General features: G+C 38.2%; 2 protein-coding genes across 3 annotated transcripts; one reads left to right on the top strand and one right to left on the bottom strand.

Annotated features, from left to right (window-relative positions):
- Window positions 1-3: 3 nt before the first annotated feature.
- Window positions 4-9342, top strand: atp6v1aa (ATPase H+ transporting V1 subunit Aa). 2 transcript variants are annotated; one of them, XM_065250442.2, is made up of 15 exons: window positions 4-156; window positions 1118-1215; window positions 1421-1549; window positions 1839-2053; window positions 2155-2292; window positions 2561-2712; window positions 4294-4456; window positions 4960-5068; window positions 5161-5283; window positions 5393-5507; window positions 6545-6608; window positions 7171-7374; window positions 7536-7630; window positions 8187-8358; window positions 8601-9342. In XM_065250442.2, exons 2-15 carry the CDS (start codon window positions 1134-1136, stop codon window positions 8691-8693), a joined length of 1854 nt encoding a protein of 617 aa, XP_065106514.2. In that variant the 5' UTR covers window positions 4-156; window positions 1118-1133; the 3' UTR covers window positions 8694-9342. The 2 variants fall into 2 exon arrangements, with proteins under 2 accessions (XP_065106514.2, XP_065106515.1); XM_065250443.1 differs by having other exon boundaries at window positions 107-241.
- A 1440-nt stretch (window positions 9343-10782) lies between these two features.
- On the bottom strand, window positions 10783-13365 carry LOC135732190 (uncharacterized). The gene is given in 4 exon segments (XM_065250085.1): window positions 10783-11177; window positions 11849-11904; window positions 11906-12162; window positions 13270-13365. Coding segments are annotated over 4 exon segments (531 nt in total). The 3' UTR covers window positions 10783-11055.
- Between the last annotated feature and the right edge of the window lie 5505 nt (window positions 13366-18870).

The following is an 18870-nucleotide window of genomic DNA, read 5'->3' as shown; positions in this document are numbered from 1 at the left end:
AACAAAGGCGCCAGTAGGGGAGCCAAAATGGCGAAGTTTCTTTCGTACTGTTTACCTTGACTTCCTTAATCCGGCCAGGTCAGCTGATCTACGTCGTGACCATTTTTATTCCTTCGCTGATATTCCAAGGATTGTCGTTCATTTCACACGAATACAGTAAGATTTCCGTTTTCGTTATTTCTGCACTTCATTTTGAATATTAGTAAACTTGGCAAATTGATCATATTTCATTTTCTACACGGTGAGTAGTATTTGCTGATCAGAGGCTTTGCTAGCAACCATCTGTCACCTGACTTTCAATGGTTACCTTTGCCAGCCAGCTACATCTTGTTATTCAATAGTTTTGGTCATGTTTAGGGGTTTATTTTAGCTCTAGTATGTTAAGTATAGCATTCAATTTTATAAAACCACTTTATTTTAAATGTATTTATAGTTTAAATGGGTACCGATCTGCCATAATGGTGCTATCTGTCATTACTGTATCGCAGTGTTGTCAACAATTTAATCTGGTAATGATATTGTAGGTTTAAAGGTAATGTGAGTGAATGTGAATTAGTCTGTGCGTGAATTTGTTATCCCATTTTGTGCTTGTTACCATCACAAGGTTAAAGGAATAGTTCACCTCAAAATACAAATTCTGTCATCATTTACTCACTCTCATGTTGTTAACAAACCTCTATAAATTTAATTGTTCTGATGAACAAGAAGGAAGATATTTTGAGAAATGTTTGTAATCAAATCATTTATTAGCCCCATTTACTTCCATAGTATTCTTTTTATCTACTATGGAAGTGAATGGGTCACATGATCGGTTTGGTTAGAAACGTTCCTCAAAATATCTTTTTTAGTGTTCATTTGAATAAAGAAATTGATAATGATTTGTAACAACATGAGAGTCAGAAAATTATGACAGAATTTTAATTTTTGGGTTAACTATCCCTTTAAATAACATTCCCTAAATTATGCAATGTATTGGCACAAAAAAGTAGACATTGTTATTCTGCTGCTCCTCATTAAATTGCACAACTTGTAATATTAATTTTAGGTCTTGGAAAACATAAACTCTAATGCAATGTTACAGTTTTAGATTGAATCACTCATACACTTCCTCTCTCAGGTTTCACATACACAAGATGGACTTTTCCAAGCTGCCTAAGATCCGAGATGAGGAACGTGAGAGTCAGTTCGGATATGTGCATGGAGTGTCAGGCCCAGGTAAAACAGAAATATCTTTATTTCAAAATTTAAAATGTTTGGGGTCGGTTCACACATTTTTTATTTTATCTTGTAATCATAACCATACCACAGATTTGAGGAAACCAAGCTTCTAAATTAATAAACAGTTTATACTGACTGTGGGTCACAAATTAAAAACATTTGTCATGTGAAAGCCTGGTTAAATTATGCGTCTTTCTTGCAGTTGTGACCGCCACTTGCATGGCAGGTGCAGCCATGTATGAATTGGTGCGTGTCGGCCACAGTGAGCTGGTGGGAGAAATTATCAGATTGGAGGGTGACATGGCAACCATCCAGGTGTACGAAGAGACCTGTATCTTTTATAATTGACAAGTGATTTTCTTGCTCTACATCTGCACAATAACAACAATTTTCACAATCATAGAGAGTTCATTACACTTTTTATTACACTAACAACAACAGAACTCTTGTATTACCATGTGTTTGTGCATGTGTCATGATATCTTTCCATGATGCACTGACCAGTGAATATTCAAGGTCATACTGTTAGTATCTCATAATCCCATACATAATTCATAGATCAGATCAGTATGTTCTATTCTTGTTTGTCTATGATTCATGTTTTCCTGAGCAAACTATAGCCGGAGTATCTGTCGGAGATCCTGTTCTCCGTACAGGAAAACCCCTGTCTGTTGAGCTTGGACCCGGGATCATGGGTTCCATCTTTGATGGTATTCAGCGTCCCCTTAGAGACATCAATGACCTCACCAAAAGCATCTATATCCCTAGAGGGGTTAACATAGGAGCTCTAAACAGGGACCTTAAATGGGAGTTTTCTCCCTTTCATAACCTGAGGGTAAGGAGAATGTGTAGGTCTTTGTATTTACAGTACTAAGTTTGAATTTGTGCATTTCATTAAAAGTTTAAGGAATAAAACCTTTCGCTCTGGTGTTTCAGGTTGGCAGTCACATTACAGGAGGTGATATCTACGGACTGGTGCTTGAGAACTCTCTCATTAAACACAAGATCATGCTGCCGCCCCGCAGCAGGGGAACGGTCACCTACCTCGCACCACCAGGAAATTATGATGTCTCTGTGAGTCACACACATGCATTCATTCTCACATGGCTGTAAATAGTACCACACATTCATAGACATGGATGTGAGCCTTACTTAGTTTAGTTCAGTGCTTTCCCAATACAAATCATTCAAAGCAGCCTTACCAAGAAAAGGTGCCTGTCAAGCAAACCAAAGGTGACAGTTGCAGAAAAAATCCTTGATGTTTATGTTATATAAGAAAGAAACCACAAATGACTTAAACACTGGAACATTGCTTTTCATTGTGTGTATTTTTATGTGTCAGGATGTGGTGCTGGAACTAGAGTTTGAAGGAGTAAAGGAGAAGTTTACAATGGTGCAGGTGTGGCCAGTGCGACAGGTGAGGCCTGTTACAGAGAAGCTACCTGCCAACCACCCTCTGCTGACCGGACAAAGAGTACTGGACGCCCTCTTTCCGTAAGCATCAAAAGCAGTCATTTCTCATAGTCAAAGTGAACAATATATAGTGGTCAGTGACAAAAAATGGTTTGGCAAAAAAAAACTTGTTTTAAAAGCATGCATCAGGTTTATTTCAATGCACATAGTGTATTTATGTTAATTTTATGCAATAAAAAATTACATTTGCACCATTTTTATGAAAGTTAAGACTGAATGGACCTGAAAATGTCAAATTGTGTAACTGCCAAGTGGACCCAAAGAATGAGAAATATTAAATATTTTATCCACCTTGATGGCATTTAAGCGTTATCATCAAAAAAATATATTTTTAAAATACAATTTTATTAGTTATTTCTAAATGTACATTTTAATGCGTTTTTGTAATATTTGTCCTGACATATGCTGAAAACAGCTCTGTTTTCTAAATAACCTTTGACAAATGATGTAAAAAAAATCATGTTACACTAAACTACATGATTATATTTTATTCCACATTTTTTATGAATATATTTATATTTTCATTTAAAGGACAAGTTCGGTATTTTACACTTAAAGCCCTGTTTTCAGAAGGTTTATGATGAAATAGAACGGTTTTGACTGAAATTTTGATATATGATGCTGGCCCGAGAATTTTTCGGTTTCTGCTGTATCAGCCCCCAACTCTACAAGGGGTACATAGGTGCACTGGAACAATCCTTCCTAAAATGCATTAAACTTTCGTTTACAAAGACGTGAAACTCACCGAGTGGTCAGGGGTGTTCAGTGATATGCTCACACAAAAATCGCTGCAAAAGATGCTTTCCAACAGGTGTTTTACCATTCGTTGTAAACTTGTGGACCTGCTTTTCCAAACGTCTCACACCCGTATATTCTTCTGCTGAGAGCTTGAATAATAGACACTCCAGCCCAGTTGGTGACGATAATCAGCCTTTGCCATTTGCAAGAATACAAACAAAGTTCCCGGTGGCGGAGTAATACCGTACCTCACAGGACATCTAATACAAGTCCATGGAGCTGGACAAAAACTATGATAAAACCTGTTGGAAAGCATCTTTTGGAGCAATTTTTGTGTGTGCATACCAGTGAACACCCCTGACCACTCGGTGAGTTTCACGTCTTTGTAAATGAAAGTTTAATGCATTTTAGGAAGGATTGTTCCGGTGCACCTATACAGCCATTGTAGAGGTGGGGTCTGATACATCAAACAAATGTCCAAATTTCAGTCAAAACCGTTCTATTTCATCATAAACAATATGAAAACAGGGCTTTAAGTGTAGAATATCGAACTTGTCCTTTAAAAAAAAAATACTAGTTACACCAATTGACACAGACCGGTTACACCACATTGACATTTTTGCAATTATCCCCCAAATATTCTTTTAAAATAAAATAAAAACAAGAAATGTTATACTTCGTCCTCAAAAAAAGAGAATGTATGCAAGTAATCTGCAAAATTATTTTGAAATTTTAAGCCTTTTATTTTTGATTGAACCATACAGACACAAAATAATTAACGTCACGTCATTGACCCATAGGCAAAAGCATCAGGACGCCCCTTGAAATCAGTTTTTTGATTTTATGCTTATGTGTGTTTTACAGGTGTGTTCAGGGAGGAACCACTGCTATCCCAGGAGCCTTCGGCTGTGGCAAGACTGTGATCTCCCAGTCTCTCTCAAAGTACTCCAACAGTGATGTCATCATTTACGTAGGTTGCGGTGAGCGTGGAAACGAGATGTCGGAAGTATTAAGAGATTTTCCAGAGGCAAGTATGAAACTGGGTTGATGAATTTTGGTCACTTAATATGATTTAGCTAGTAATGTAGTTGCAGTCACAAAGAGAGGGAAAGAACATTTTTGTCATAAGGTCGCTATCGGTCCTCATTTGAGACTTGTGAATGTGATTTTAAATTTAAATGCACATTTCACGAGTTCGCATTAACATGTAATCGATAGGGAATGAGATAAAGCATATTTGGCGTGCTGTCCGAGGAGAGGGCTCCGAGCTCGGAATTTTAGCCCGAACCCAGAGTACTCCCCCCTCTTTAATTGTGATAAATTAATGTAGATGAGAGTGAGGTGATGGGGTGGAGGAGGGATGCTGCAAAAAATCTGTCACGGGACAGAGGTGAGGGATTGCCATTTATAGGCACCTCTTTGCACTGATTGGTTGGATCACATGACCATGCTCCTCCCGAACTTAGTTAAATAAACTTCATAAAATCTTTACGTGATTTTAAGATGATTGACAGTAGTTTTGCACAATAGTTGACCATGGAGGTGGATGGAAAGGTGGAGAGCATTATGAAGAGAACAGCATTGGTGGCCAACACCTCTAACATGCCTGTGGCTGCCAGAGAAGCCTCTATTTACACCGGTAAACCCAATGTTCATAAACAATGTTATGAAAAACAAAAAGTGTCATGTGTATTTACTAAAACTCTTCTTTATGTAATTGTGTGTGAACAGGTATCACATTGTCTGAGTACTTCAGAGACATGGGATATAATGTCAGCATGATGGCAGACTCCACCTCTCGTTGGGCTGAGGCTCTTAGAGAGATCTCCGGGCGATTGGCTGAGATGCCTGCTGGTATGCAATTCTCACCAGTCCCTGGTTTATGTTTGTTACTTAATAGGCAGCAAAAACAATTTTCTCAGCTTTTCTTGGTTAATCATACCATCCTGTTTTCATCCCACAGACAGTGGGTATCCAGCGTACCTTGGGGCCCGTCTGGCATCGTTCTATGAGAGAGCGGGTCGAGTGAAATGCCTGGGTAACCCAGAGAGAGAGGGCAGTGTCAGCATTGTAGGAGCGTAAGTACATGTGTATAACATAAATTGAAACTGATGCTAAAGGAAGATAGTGGTTCTTGCACGGTTCTCTGGAATACTCAGTTCTAATTGGCCAATTGCACCATCCAGTGGCCTGGCCATATATTACTTGATAAACACTGCGTATGTAGGGATGTGAAATCAGACTGCTCATCCAAGCTACATCACCGGATTTGCTTGTACTTCTTAAACTAAAAATATTAAATTACAAAAATGATCTTATATCAAATTTTATGTACTGTTAAATGCACAGTCCTGTGGTTGTTTTTACAACAGTGGCGGCCGGTGACGTCTTTTTTCGAGGGCGCTCGATTCAAAGTTCATCACAACATGTATGTAGCCCCTCGTGTGTGTGTTTCATAATTTTAAAATATGTGTTCGGCGCATCGAGTGATCCTATATGCGTCACGTGTCTTGTCAAAATAAGTGCCTGCTGCAGATGCGTCTAAAGGGTTTATGTTAAAAGAGACGCTCGCGTTTGCCAGACACTCGCATGATCTCATGTGAAATCAGACTTTACTGTAAAGGGAGTGTCTTGCATGTATTTTGTGAACGTGAGCGTAAACGGTTTTGAGGCATGTGCAGCAGGCACTTATTTTGACAAAGCTCATATTTTGAAAACACAAGCAACACACATGATCACTCCGAACACATATTTTGAATTTGCGCCCCTCGGATGAGCAGTCACAAGCCGCCACTGTTTTACAAAATAAACCCAAAAAGTGTGACCAGGACCTAGTTATGTACTTATATATGGGTTATAATTTGTAACCCTGTCTGTGAAATCCAGGCTAAAGTTTGATGATCTTATTATGAGATTTGTAACATCAAGGTTTTATTCATTGCCTTCACATTGCTTTCAATCTAACATGGACTTACTTAGTCAATAATAATAATATCAGTGTTGTATTGTAACGGACTGTTCTTTATATTATGTAGGATGATTTTATGTAGAATAAAATGACCATTGCTGAGTTTTAAAGATTGGTTGACTGTTTTGAATGAATATTTCCTTGTAGTGTGTCTCCCCCTGGTGGTGACTTCTCAGATCCTGTGACTTCAGCCACTCTTGGCATTGTACAGGTAGGTGTACCTTCTATAAATATTTGTTAAAGGGATAGTTTACTTTAAAATTAAAATTCTGTCATCCTTTACTCGTCCTCATGTTGTTCTAAACCTGTATGAATTTCTTTTTTCTGATCAACACAAAAGAAGATATTTTGAGAAATGATGGGAAACACACAGTAGTAAGTGACCATAGACTTCCATAGTAGGAATAAAAAAATATAATGGAATTTAATGTGTACCGTCAACTGTGTGCTTACCATCATTTATCAAAACATTTTCTTAGTCATTTATCACAATACTTCCAAAATATTTTTTTCCTACTATGGAAGTCTATGGTCACTTACTGCTGTGTGTTTACCATAATTTCTTAAAATATCTTCTTTTGTGTTCATCAGAAAAAAGAAATTCATACAGATTTAGAAGAACATGAGGACGAGTAAATGATAACAGAATTTTAATTTTAAAGTGAACTATCCCTTTAGTTACAGTTACGTTTATAGTGTATTAATAATTAATATATTAAACAGGAGTAGAATCCATGTTTTTTTTTTCTCATTAATGCTGATTCTCTCTTCAGGTCTTTTGGGGTCTAGATAAAAAGCTCGCTCAGAGGAAACACTTCCCCTCTGTTAACTGGCTCATCAGTTACAGTAAATATACAAGAGCGCTGGATGAATACTATGACAAACACTTCCCTGAATTTGTCCCTCTTCGTACCAAAGCCAAAGAGATTCTGCAGGAGGAAGAAGACCTCGCTGAAATTGTGCAGCTTGTTGGAAAGGTGAAGTGAAGTTTATTTGTGCTTTGTTAATAAAATCTGTGGCTGCTTGGGAGCGGTGCAAAATTTTGGATATATCAATGAATGGAAGGATGAATGAATGTGTAGATTTTATATTGTTATACAGTATGCTGATTTACTGTAGATTTTATTTTCATCTACAGGGCTCTCTGGCTGAGACGGATAAGATCACTTTGGAAGTGGCCAAGCTCATTAAAGATGATTTTCTACAACAGAACGGTTACACCCCCTATGACAGGTATTGTATCTATGAAAACATCACTGTATTAAAGGAAAACACCACCGTTTTTCAATATTTTATTATGTTCTTACCTCAACTTAGACAAATTAATATACATACCTATCTTTTTTCAATGCGTGCACTTTTAATCTTTGTACAGCGAGTCATGATTGTGTTAGCATTTAGCCTAGCCCCATTCATTCCCATGGCTCCAAACAGGGATGAATTTATAAGCCACCAAACACTTCCATGTTTTCCCTATTTAAAGACTGTCACATAAGTAGTTACACGAGTAAGTATGGTGGGCCTAAATAAAACTTTTGTTTGGAGCCATAGGAATGAATGGGGCTAGGCTAAATGCTAACACATTCAAGAAGCGCTGTACAAAAATTAAAAGTGTACGTATTGAAAAAGACAGGTATGTAATTCATCTAAGTTGAGGTAAGAACATAGTAAAATATTGTAAAACTGTGGTGTTTTCCTTTAAAGACATGACATTTCCACAGCCCTCCTTCAATATTCTTGCTCTTTATCAGTCATTTAAATGTTCTGTCTCACTCCCTTTTTTTTCCAGGTTTTGTCCTTTTTATAAGACTGTGGGGATCCTGTCCAACACGATAGCTTTTTATGACATGTCACGGCACGCTGTCGAGACCACGGCTCAGAGCGACAACAAGATCACCTGGGCGCAGATCCGTGAACACATGGGAGAAATTCTTTACAGGCTCAGCTCCATGAAATTTAAGGTAGCGGCTGTTTGATTGCTGTTGTGATTTATAATATATAATATGGTAGATTGAGTAAACTCGGGAGACGTATTTTAACAGCAAAAAAATGACACGCTTCAGCTTTCAAAGGGTTCATTTAAAGGATTTTGAATGACACAGCAACATTAGCATCCGTATTGTGAGCGCTTAGATATATTATCTGTGAGACGGTTGATTACGCCTCGATTCGACATCACTTCATGCATTTTTGTTTGTTGTAGGATCCGGTCAAAGAGGGTGAGGCAAAAATAAAAGCAGACTACGCCCAGCTGCTAGAAGACATGCAGAATGCTTTCCGTACTCTCGAGGACTAAATTCAACCTCTGACCTCACATCTTTCCTCTTCTGTGCTGTGCAGTGGATTTCCCAGTGCTCCTGTGTGCATGTGTCCCTATAGTCTTAATATACACCACTGCTGATCTAAACAAGACAAGTGAAAGTCTTTAAAACTGTGTGTTTTCACACTAGCTGACAGGAAAACTTGGTGTTTGAACTGTAAGATTGTATTTGAACATCTTAAGCAAATGCCTCTGTATCTCTCTGTGCTGAGACCAAACACTTTAAGCACAACGACAGAAAACGTTCATCATCTTTTCCGCATCACCTGCTTTCCCATGAGTCCTCGTTGCTTGTGTTTGGAGCACAGGGGAGCACAGTGTTTATTCTCACCCCCTTTTCTCTGTGACCAATAGAAATGTGCTTTACAAAAACAGGGAACAACGGAAGTCAAAATGGGATCATGGAGGCTACCTTTATTTATTTGAATCCTTTTTTTGTCCCTAATGTGATTTCTGCTCTGTGTGTTTCTTTACTGTCATCATATTCACGTGAGTGTGTTAACCTGAGTGTAAGTGATTTGGAGTGTGCATGAGTGTGCGGTTAGGTAATTGTGACCTCTGTAGTGGTACGTTAACAGTGTGTTGTAGTGTTTTCAGTATCAAAGAATAAAAAGATTGGAAACTCTGTCTGAAAAAACTGTGTCTTTTAATGGAGATGGAGTCATCCTGTGAAGTTCATCTCTCGTTCTTCTTAAAGAGCACCTATTTGCCTAAAACAATTTTTTTTGTATAAAACAATGTGTTGCATGGTTTATGTTTCAAAAAACACTTTTTCCACATACTGTACATTTTTGTTGCTCCAGATTTCACTCTCTTCCTGAAATGCACAGATTTGTTCTAGAAGTCCTGTGTCTCTGATAGGCCAGCTAATCTGTATGTTGTGATTGGCCCGAATAGTGTTTCATCAGTAAAGCCGGTTCTGTGATTAGTATTAAATCGCCATTTGCTGGTATCAGATGGAGCGGCATTTACTACACAGAGCTGTAGTTCACAGAGAAGCTAGGCAAAATCGTGTTCATAATCGAGGAAAACCGACGCCGATAATCTATGCGATTTTGCCTAGCTTCTCGGTGAACTACGGCTACATCTTCTGCATGTAAGATTCCTCCTTCATCTTTGATGTTAAAATGCTTTAATTGCTGTTGTCCCAAGAAATGAGCTGTTGGAAACTTTTCACACTGTAGTTGCTCAAGTTAGTACATGATACAGAATTCACCAGAGAATAACACAACTTGTTTATTTGTGACAGCAGGATAGAGAATGAGTTTCACAGGAAACAAACTTGAGCCCATGAGATAGCAGCATACAGTCACAAATCTGTAAACAACCGGCTATTTTTGAGGTGTTAAGAAGAGCCCAGGTGGGTGTTACAGGGGTCACAGCGGTGAAAATGGAGAATTTGGCAAAGTAAGTTTCTAAAGCACTGAATTATTGTTATTATTGTGTCGAGAAAACAGATCACATCACATTTAGTATTCAAAGGGGACATATTATGAAAATCTGACTTTTTCAATGTTTAAGTGCTATAATTGGGTCCCCAGTGCTTGTATCAACATAGAAAATGTGAAAAAGAACAACCCAATAACTTAGTTTTTGTAAACCATTCTCTGTGAAAAAATAGGTAATTGAAATTTGGCTCCCCCTGTGATGTCAGAAAGGGATAATAGTATACCGCCCCTTATCTGCACTATCCAACCACGGCACCGCCATTTAGTAAGGAGCTGATCTCTGCTTTAAATGACAGTGCAGTGGTTGGATAGTGCAGATTAAGGGGCGGTATTATCCCTTTCTGACATCACAGAGGGAGCCAAATTTTAATGATCTGTGCTTTGCTTATAGCTCAAAATCTTTTGGACCACTGATAAAATTTTTTAAATTAGTTTTAGGAAATTCTAAACATGTCCATTACTCATTTAAATCTCAAGAGAAGTTGAGTCATGCAATAAAATGATCTAGAATACAAACACACAGCATACTGAAATAAATAATAAACCCTTCAGAAACTAACTTCAGCCGGACTGGAATGCTATGCCATGAACTGAGTAATTCAGGCAAAACACCCCAAAAACATTCATGAACTAAGAGGGCATTCATGCAGAAATACAAATATTTAAACATGGTTCACATAATCCTTTTCTTACAATGAAAGATGTATGCGGTTAAATGAGTTTAAATTGACAAAAGCAAAACGGTTCATATATCAGATAAATGTCTCATCAATCACCAATCTCATTCTGTCATGTAATGCGGTTAATTCAGACCTTGGCTTATGCATGCCGGCTTGTTCTGCTGTACCATTGGCCTTTTCAACATTTGTAGTTCATACAGTCACCTCCCATCACTTTAGGCAATTCAGTTTGTCCTTGAACTGAGTCAGAACCAGAGCAACCAGCCTTTATATCACGGCACCAGCTGCCACAACAATCCCAATAACAGTGCCCACAGACTCTTCAACCACACCTGAGCAGGTATATAAAGTTACACCTAAAACATCTCACTAGTATATTTGGTTGGGTAAGGGATGGGTGCCATGACGTTTACTGTACATTTATGCATTTGGCAGGTACTTTATTCAAAGCGACTTACAGTGCATTAAACATATCCATTTTCTATCAGTATGTGAGTTCCCTGAACCCATGACCTTTTGTGCTACAAACGCAATCCTCTACCACTGAGCTCTAATGGAGCACCATAATAATTATTCTGTATGTGCAAGGTCTTTACTGTGTTTTTCCTTTAACTGAAATGTTGGCCAGTTGGCCAGGCTATACTCTGTGTGTTCTGGGTGTCTGCATGTTGATTGGCTGTTTTCACTGACAAAAGGGAATAAAGCTTAGCCCACTGGTGCAGAGGAATTATACTCCAGAATAAGATTTGGACTTAAGTGGTCTGCAATTTATCTTTTGCTATTGAAGTGGTCTGCCATTTTGAAACCACTGCCAAAGCAGGATAATTTAATTCATATGCTTTTGGCAGACACTTGAAAGCAATTTACAGAACATTTAACATCTACATTTCAAACCCACAACTTTAGCATCAGTGTCGTGCTGTACTTGAGATACAGGAACACATGAATTAGATAGCAAGTGTGCATCCTAGCATTATTTTGTACACCCTCGCCCCTCTCTCACATGATTCTTTGCGGGTGCTGAGTTTGGTTCCGGACCCTTGAGGAACAATTGAGTTGATAGGAAGACACATACAGGCCATGATCCTCCACAGTGATGTTCGGGTTACTGACAAACGGATCACCAGAAAGAAACAGGCAGCCTGCTAATGCATCCTCCACTGTCTTGTATGCTTGTAGAAGATTTTTTCTTCCTTTTGAACCCTGCTCGTACCACCTCAACTTCTCCACGGATTGCTCTTCATCCACATGGTTCTTTAGTAAACCCCCTCTATAATGCCCCCTGCTGGCTGGGAGGAGTATTAGCAGGTGAAGTCTCTAGCGCAGAGGTCACAAGGGTGATCAGTGTGGATTAAAGGGGCCATGGCACAAGACTTTTTTAAGTTGTCAAATAAATCTTTGGTTCCCCCAGAGTACATATGTGAAGTTTAAGCTTAAAATACCAAATAAATAATTTATTATAGTATGTTAAAATTGCCACTTTGTAGGTGTGTGCAAAAATGTGCCGTTTTGGTATTATTATATTATTATAATAAGAGCTCCTCATGACATCATAAGAAGAGCCAAATTTCAACAACCTATTTTTTCATGTGCTTGTAGAGAGAAGTTTACCAAAACTAAGTTACTGGGTTGATCTTTTTCACGTTTTCTAGGTTGATAGAAGCACTGGGGACCCAATCATAGCACTTAAACATGGAAAAAGTCAGATTTTCATGCCATGGCCCTTTAAGTAATTACACTAGCATTGACAAGTATGCAAAAATAAATAAACACACCTGTTAGAAATAAGAATTAATCATGCATTTAATGCATATGTATACAAAACACTGATACCGCCTTTTAGCAAGGACTACTGGAACAATGTTACATCAAACAACACCCTAAAGCCCAATCCCTTTTCACATGCACACTTCAGATCACTGATATGCCATTGGATCACAGAAAGTCAACCACTAAAATTAGAGTCACAAGTCACGTGGATTAAGATATGGTATCATAGTGCAAAGAGCAAACCCTTTCCAGTTTTACATCAATAAATAAAAATAAATTCCTCAGATTTTCTACAATAAATTTTTCAATTATTTAAATAATAATAGTCATGCGTCAATGTATTGTACACATAGCTCATAATCTTAAATCAGTAATCATCATTGTTTGCTTTAAGCAGATTGTTACCTTCTCAAATTTCTCTAATTCATGTTAAAGTCTCTGTAAGTGCTCCCTTTATGAGCAGATGGAATTAGAATGGAAGTACATTTACTGTGAGAAGCAGATCAGTAAATGTTACGTTAATGGCCAAACAACATTTCAGGGGCTTGTAGTTAGGCGAATGAGAATGAGTTCAGATGAGAGAATAATGCCTTTAATAGACGATGACACAGCCTGTTTATTATACAAGATGTATGCCTGACAATAGGAAGATACTTCTGTTGTGTCACAATCTGATAATTTTTCCGTGGCATTCTCACGGATCTCCGCATATTTCCATGGCCCTGCCATGGACTTTTTTTCCCGTGGCATTCTCACGGATTGGTTACTCAACTGTTTTGTCCTATTTTCTTACTATTGTCGCTTCGTTTTAGGGTTAGATTTACATAAAATGGCATCCCTACCCAAACCCAACTGTAATCCCAACGCCAGGCGACAATTGATTAAAGTTTAGAAAATATAAAAGAATAAATCAGAAAAAATAGTATTAACCAATACTTAAAGTGACATACTAACGCAAACACCAAATCTAACCCTAAACCGAAGTAACAATGGTTTGAAAATAGGAAAAAGCAGTTGAGTAACCAATCCGTGAGAATGCCACGGAAAGGAAATATGCGGAGATCCGTAAGAATGCCACGGAACAGGATCACTATATCTTCCACTCCTACACACACACAAGCACATGCACACACACAAAGACGCTATATTAGTAAGGATCTTTCATAGATGCAATGAAAATAAAACAATATTGACCTGTAAGGACCTGACTTAAAAACAGTAGGAACTATTCTGAATAATGTGAAAAAACACTCTCAGAAGAAAGGTACAAAGCTTTCACTGGGGCGGTACTCTTGCAAAATCAAGATGTACATGAAATGAACACATTTGTACATAACGCATGCATATTAGTATACCACGCAGGTACATTTATAGGCTTTCGGATTATTGCAGAAAATTAGCTCTATGTGATCAACCAAACTTTCATGTTTTATCAACACGTGTCAAAACCGTTTATGATAAAAGTAACGTTCACGTTCATAACCCAGCAATTACATTTTGGCCGGATCCGTTTTAAGCCCCTTGCCTCCGTTTCTATTTTAGAGATGTTTTCTGATTGTGAACCAGATCCGTGCCAGATAGAGGTTTCAGCTTAAACATCTAACTGCCATCAGTTCAGTATTTATATCATTTTACAGATCTGGCCCAGATAACTTTTCCCAAAGGTAACCGAGCTACACTGATTTGGTCCAGATCTGCAATACGAATATGAGCCGATACTGATGATCAGGCAGTGCTGAATCGGCGCTGGCACATATCCGCAACAACACCTAAAAACAAAACAGAAACGGCTTCGGCCCGATGTGCGTTTGGACTCAGGAACGAGTCCAGCTCTATCATTTTGCGGTTGCGGTCCTGTTCCGTTACAGCGTCCAGTGGCTATCTGGGAAAATACACGCAAGCCACTAACTTTTAGGAAAACACCACCGTTTTTCAATATTTTACTATGTTCTTACCTCAACTTATACAAATTAATACATACCTATCTTTTTCAATGCGTGCACTTTTAATCTTTGTAAAGCGCCTCGTGATTGTGTTAGCATTTAGCCTAGCCCTGTTCATTCCTATGGCTCCAAACAGGGATGAATTTAGAAGCCACCAAATGTTTTCCCTATTTAAAGACTGTTACATGAGTAGATACACGAGTAAGTATGGTGGCACAAAATAAAACTTTTGTTTGGAGCCATAGGAATGAATAGGGCTAGGCTAAATGCTAACACATTCATGAGGCGCTGTACAAAGATTAAAAGTGCACGCATTGAAAAAAGAAAGGTATGAATTAATTCATCTAAGATAAGAACATAGTAAAATATTGAAAAACTGTGGTGTTTTCTTTTAACAGTAAACTCTGATTACACGTAAGATTATGCAAGTATCTGGCAAACGCGAACATCTCTTTATCATAAACCCTTTAGACGCATCTGCAGCAGGCACTTATTTTGACAAGACACGTGATGCACATAGGATCACTCGATGCGTCGAACAGATATTTTGAAATTACGAACCACATGACGGGCTACATACATGTTGTGACGAACTTCACATCATGCGCCCTCGAAAAAAGAAGTCACCGGCCGCCACTGCTCTGGACTTTAAAAGCTTACCTTATGCTAAGCAAACTACACCATAGCTGCTCAACTTTAATGTCATTACCATTGTCAAGTTCACCAACTCTTTGAAAAAGTAATTAAAAACATTTTTAAACATGATTCCTGATACTCTGGGAATAATAATTTTTTGGAAATTCCACCCATGTATTGTTTTCAGGAGATTTTCATGACATTTAAAGCCCCCGACAACGTCTTGTAGCAATTTTATCAACTGTCATTTTAAAGACACAATAAAAACTTTAAAAAATCAAGAGTGTGGTTACTTATGTGTTTTATGTTGTAAAATACAAAGTGAAAATATTTTGAGCTATTTAAGATATTTTTAAAGCATTTAACTGAAACCCTGTTAAAAAAAAACCACTGACCTCAGGACAAGAGATCTGGAAGTGCTAAAATGCTAACCACAGCTCTCTATAAGAGAGCATTTATTTACCATTTTCTATCACAATGTTGTTGTTGCACTCCCATCGTCTCCAAACAGTTCTTTGTGTTTATTATTCAGGATGCATTTTAAGACGTTTATTAAGCGCATGCTGAAATACTCCATAGTGATTTGCCTGGCTGTTTACAAATATGTGCCTCTTAAGACCTGGACTTAAACCATTATGAACATGAATATGTATGGATCGTTCTAGTTTAATGTGATAGATAGATTTGAAAAGACCTTTGCGGAATCCTTACAAAGGATAAAATGCCACACCCAGGATCTATCTGTCTGTGCCCCTTTTAAACAAATCAGCTTAGTCATGCTTTCAATACAGTATCTGCAAAAATAGGTGCAAACATTTGTCTCTCTGGCTGTGTCTCCCAGACATGAAATGCATAATGGTGATGGATAAACTGAGTTTCCGGATCATTATAAGTCACTCAGATGGAGAAAGACAACAGGCTACACCCATAAATGCATTAGACCGACTGCATTACCAAGTGCATTAAGCCTAAAGGTCGTCTGTATTGTGTGTATGCGTGGGCTTTAATCATACGCAGGCTTTTAACACACTCCTCTACTTGGTTCCGGTTCACTTTTAGACAGCGCCACAGAGATGCTCGATAGCAACTGCATTACTGCAAGGCATTACAGTAAGAGCTATGGGGGCTAGATAAGATATTTTTAAACACTGATTTTTTTAGTTGATCATTTCTTTTTAACGGCTGTTTATGCTTCTGCTCGTTTTCATCATCTTGTCTTTTTTTGTGATCATAGCACTGATGCATTGTAGTATAACCATGCTGTGTGATTAATTGTCTTAGATAAAATACTCTCTAGCACAAACATAAACACACCTGAGGTCCTGCTACCAACCACGGCCGTTGAGCCCAAATCAGCACATTATAAAAATTAGTAGAGGGATGAATACATGATATTTTGCTTGTGTAGGCTGTTTAATTTGATATATTGTTTTGGCTGAAATGATGATGTCACAGCAAAGAAGCACCTGTTGCATATCTGCATTTGTGAAATTGTAGTAGCAGTGTCCTGCCTGTGACAGGGGTCTGTTCACTCCAAGGTATCAGTCCCCTGCACTCTGTTATAAGGGAACGCTGTGTCCTCATATTGGGAATGCAGTAGAGGTCAGGACCCCATAGGGAATCTGATATAAGAAGGTGTGGTCACATCAAACAAAATCACATCTGTCTGAACTGTTGCACGAGGAGGTCAAATATCATGTTTAATGTGACCACAGTTTGACCCTTATTTCTAAATGTTGCTAAAGTTTGGTATGTAAACCAGGATACACAAACATCCTGGTTTGGAAAGGACAATATGAGAACATACCCACTCTTAAGAAGGACAGTGTTAGTCTAGACTTGGCAGGATCTCATGTGTAAGGCTGGAACTCCAAACACCTTCAAGACAGAGCAATAAATCTCCAATCATAAAACACCTGCTGATTACATAAAGAGAACATTAATGGCTGACTTGCAAGAATTGCGCTAGATGAGCAGTAGCACACCTGGTCTATGGAATAGGACTCTGCTTAAGATCAGCTAAAAAAAAGTTGCAGATGTTTTTGGTAGGTTTAAAGAAGAGAAGGCAGATGCCAAGTCATTTAAAAATACCATTTGAAGAATGGTAAAAAAATATACAATTTATGTAAAATATCAAGGATAACTATGACTTAACCACAGTTTAAAGGAAAACACCACAGTTTTTTAATATTTTACTATGTTCTTTCCTCAACTTAGATTAATTAATACATACCTATCTTTTTTCAATGCATGCACTTAATTTTTGTAAAGCGTGTTGTGAATGTGTTAGCATTTAGCCTAGCCCCATTCATTCCTTAGGATCCAAACAGGGATGAATTTATAAGCCACCAAACACTTCCATGTTTTTCCTATTTAACGACTCTTACATGAGTAGTTAAGTATGGTGGCACAAAATAAAACATGCCCATTTTTAAAGCAGATAAAAAATGAGAACTATATTGTATGGAGGAAGAGCACTTTGACCTCAAATAGCGAAAACATGAAAGTGTTTGGTGGCTTCTAAATTCATCCCTGTTTGGATCCTGAGGAATGAGTGGGGCTAGGCTAAATGCTAACACATTCACGATAACACATTTACAATATTTAAAAATAACCCAGCCATTTTTAGAGTTTTGTTGTGTCTTTTTTCAAGCCAAGTTTGAATTAGTTAAAAATGAGCAAATCAAATATTTCAAATAAATATTTTGTGTCCAATTATTTGCTTATGTGGCACGTAAAAGTGCCTATTTTTGCAAAATAACTCTGTATTTAAACATGTATTTGGCTTATTGATTACCACTGGCAAAACCATGGTCTTACTACAGTAACACTGGTTTAACCATGGCTTTTGTAGCAACACCATGGTTGTTTTGTAGTAAAAAAAAATTTTGCTACATTGGTACATTTTCAAAGTGTATGTTATAGTCACATAATATTTTGCTCATTTATCTGTGTCATTTATCTGTGTCATTGTCTACACATTTTCTTTGTGTAATTTTCTTTTCTGTGTCAGTTTCACGTATTGGTTATGGTTACTCAATTGCTTTTCCTATTTTCTTACCATTGTCGCTTGGGTTTGGGTTAGGATGACATTTTATGCAACAGAAAGTCAGTCGATAACTGTTTAAAAATCCAGACAAAAATATAAACCAATAGTTAAAGTGACATCCTTTGGTGTTGCTTTAAATCAATGGTTCCCTTTCAATACGGTTCACTTCGCATTGCGTCAGTTAGCTGACGCTATGGGGGAAACTCCTGTTTACTCCGTGACTGAAGCCTATTGGTTAACGTCTGTACAAAGTACAGACCAATGACGTTTGAACCCGCGCGCGGGAGGAACGCGTCCCTATATAAGCGCGGTTCAATCGTCAGGAGCTCATTATTTTCTCCTTCAGCGCGAACCTCTCGCTGCTCCGAAGAAAAAGAAGAAGCCTTACCTCGCCGTTGACAAAAGCCCTGCAGCGGAGTCCAGGCCTAGCGTCTTCCCCTGCCGTTTTCCGGCTGAGAACCGAAGATAGCAGAGTCCAGGTCTAGCGTCTTCCCCTGCCGCTTTCCGGCCGAGAACCGAAGATAGCCTTCGCTTGCCGTGGTTCGAGCCCTGTGCAGCGGACACACGCCTGACGAGGTCTCCCCTGCGGCCGCCCGGTAAGATCAATATTTTTAATATAAAGCTATA

Source organism: Paramisgurnus dabryanus, chromosome 5 (assembly GCF_030506205.2).
Source record: "Paramisgurnus dabryanus chromosome 5, PD_genome_1.1, whole genome shotgun sequence".
Lineage (NCBI taxonomy): Eukaryota > Metazoa > Chordata > Actinopteri > Cypriniformes > Cobitidae > Paramisgurnus > Paramisgurnus dabryanus.
The sequence above is the reverse complement of the archived record's forward strand: the minus strand, read 5'-3'. Positions and strand labels throughout refer to the sequence as shown.

Excerpts from the sequence above, each read along its gene's own strand:
- atp6v1aa (XM_065250442.2), top strand. The coding sequence starts at position 1,134 with ATGGACTTTTCCAAGCTGCCTAAGATCCGAGATGAGGAACGTGAGAGT. Across the intron at positions 1,216-1,420 it reads GCATGGAGTGTCAGGCCCAG|TTGTGACCGCCACTTGCATG; the intron begins GTAAAACAGAAA and ends TCTTTCTTGCAG. Across the intron at positions 5,069-5,160 it reads AGAAGCCTCTATTTACACCG|GTATCACATTGTCTGAGTAC; the intron begins GTAAACCCAATG and ends GTGTGTGAACAG.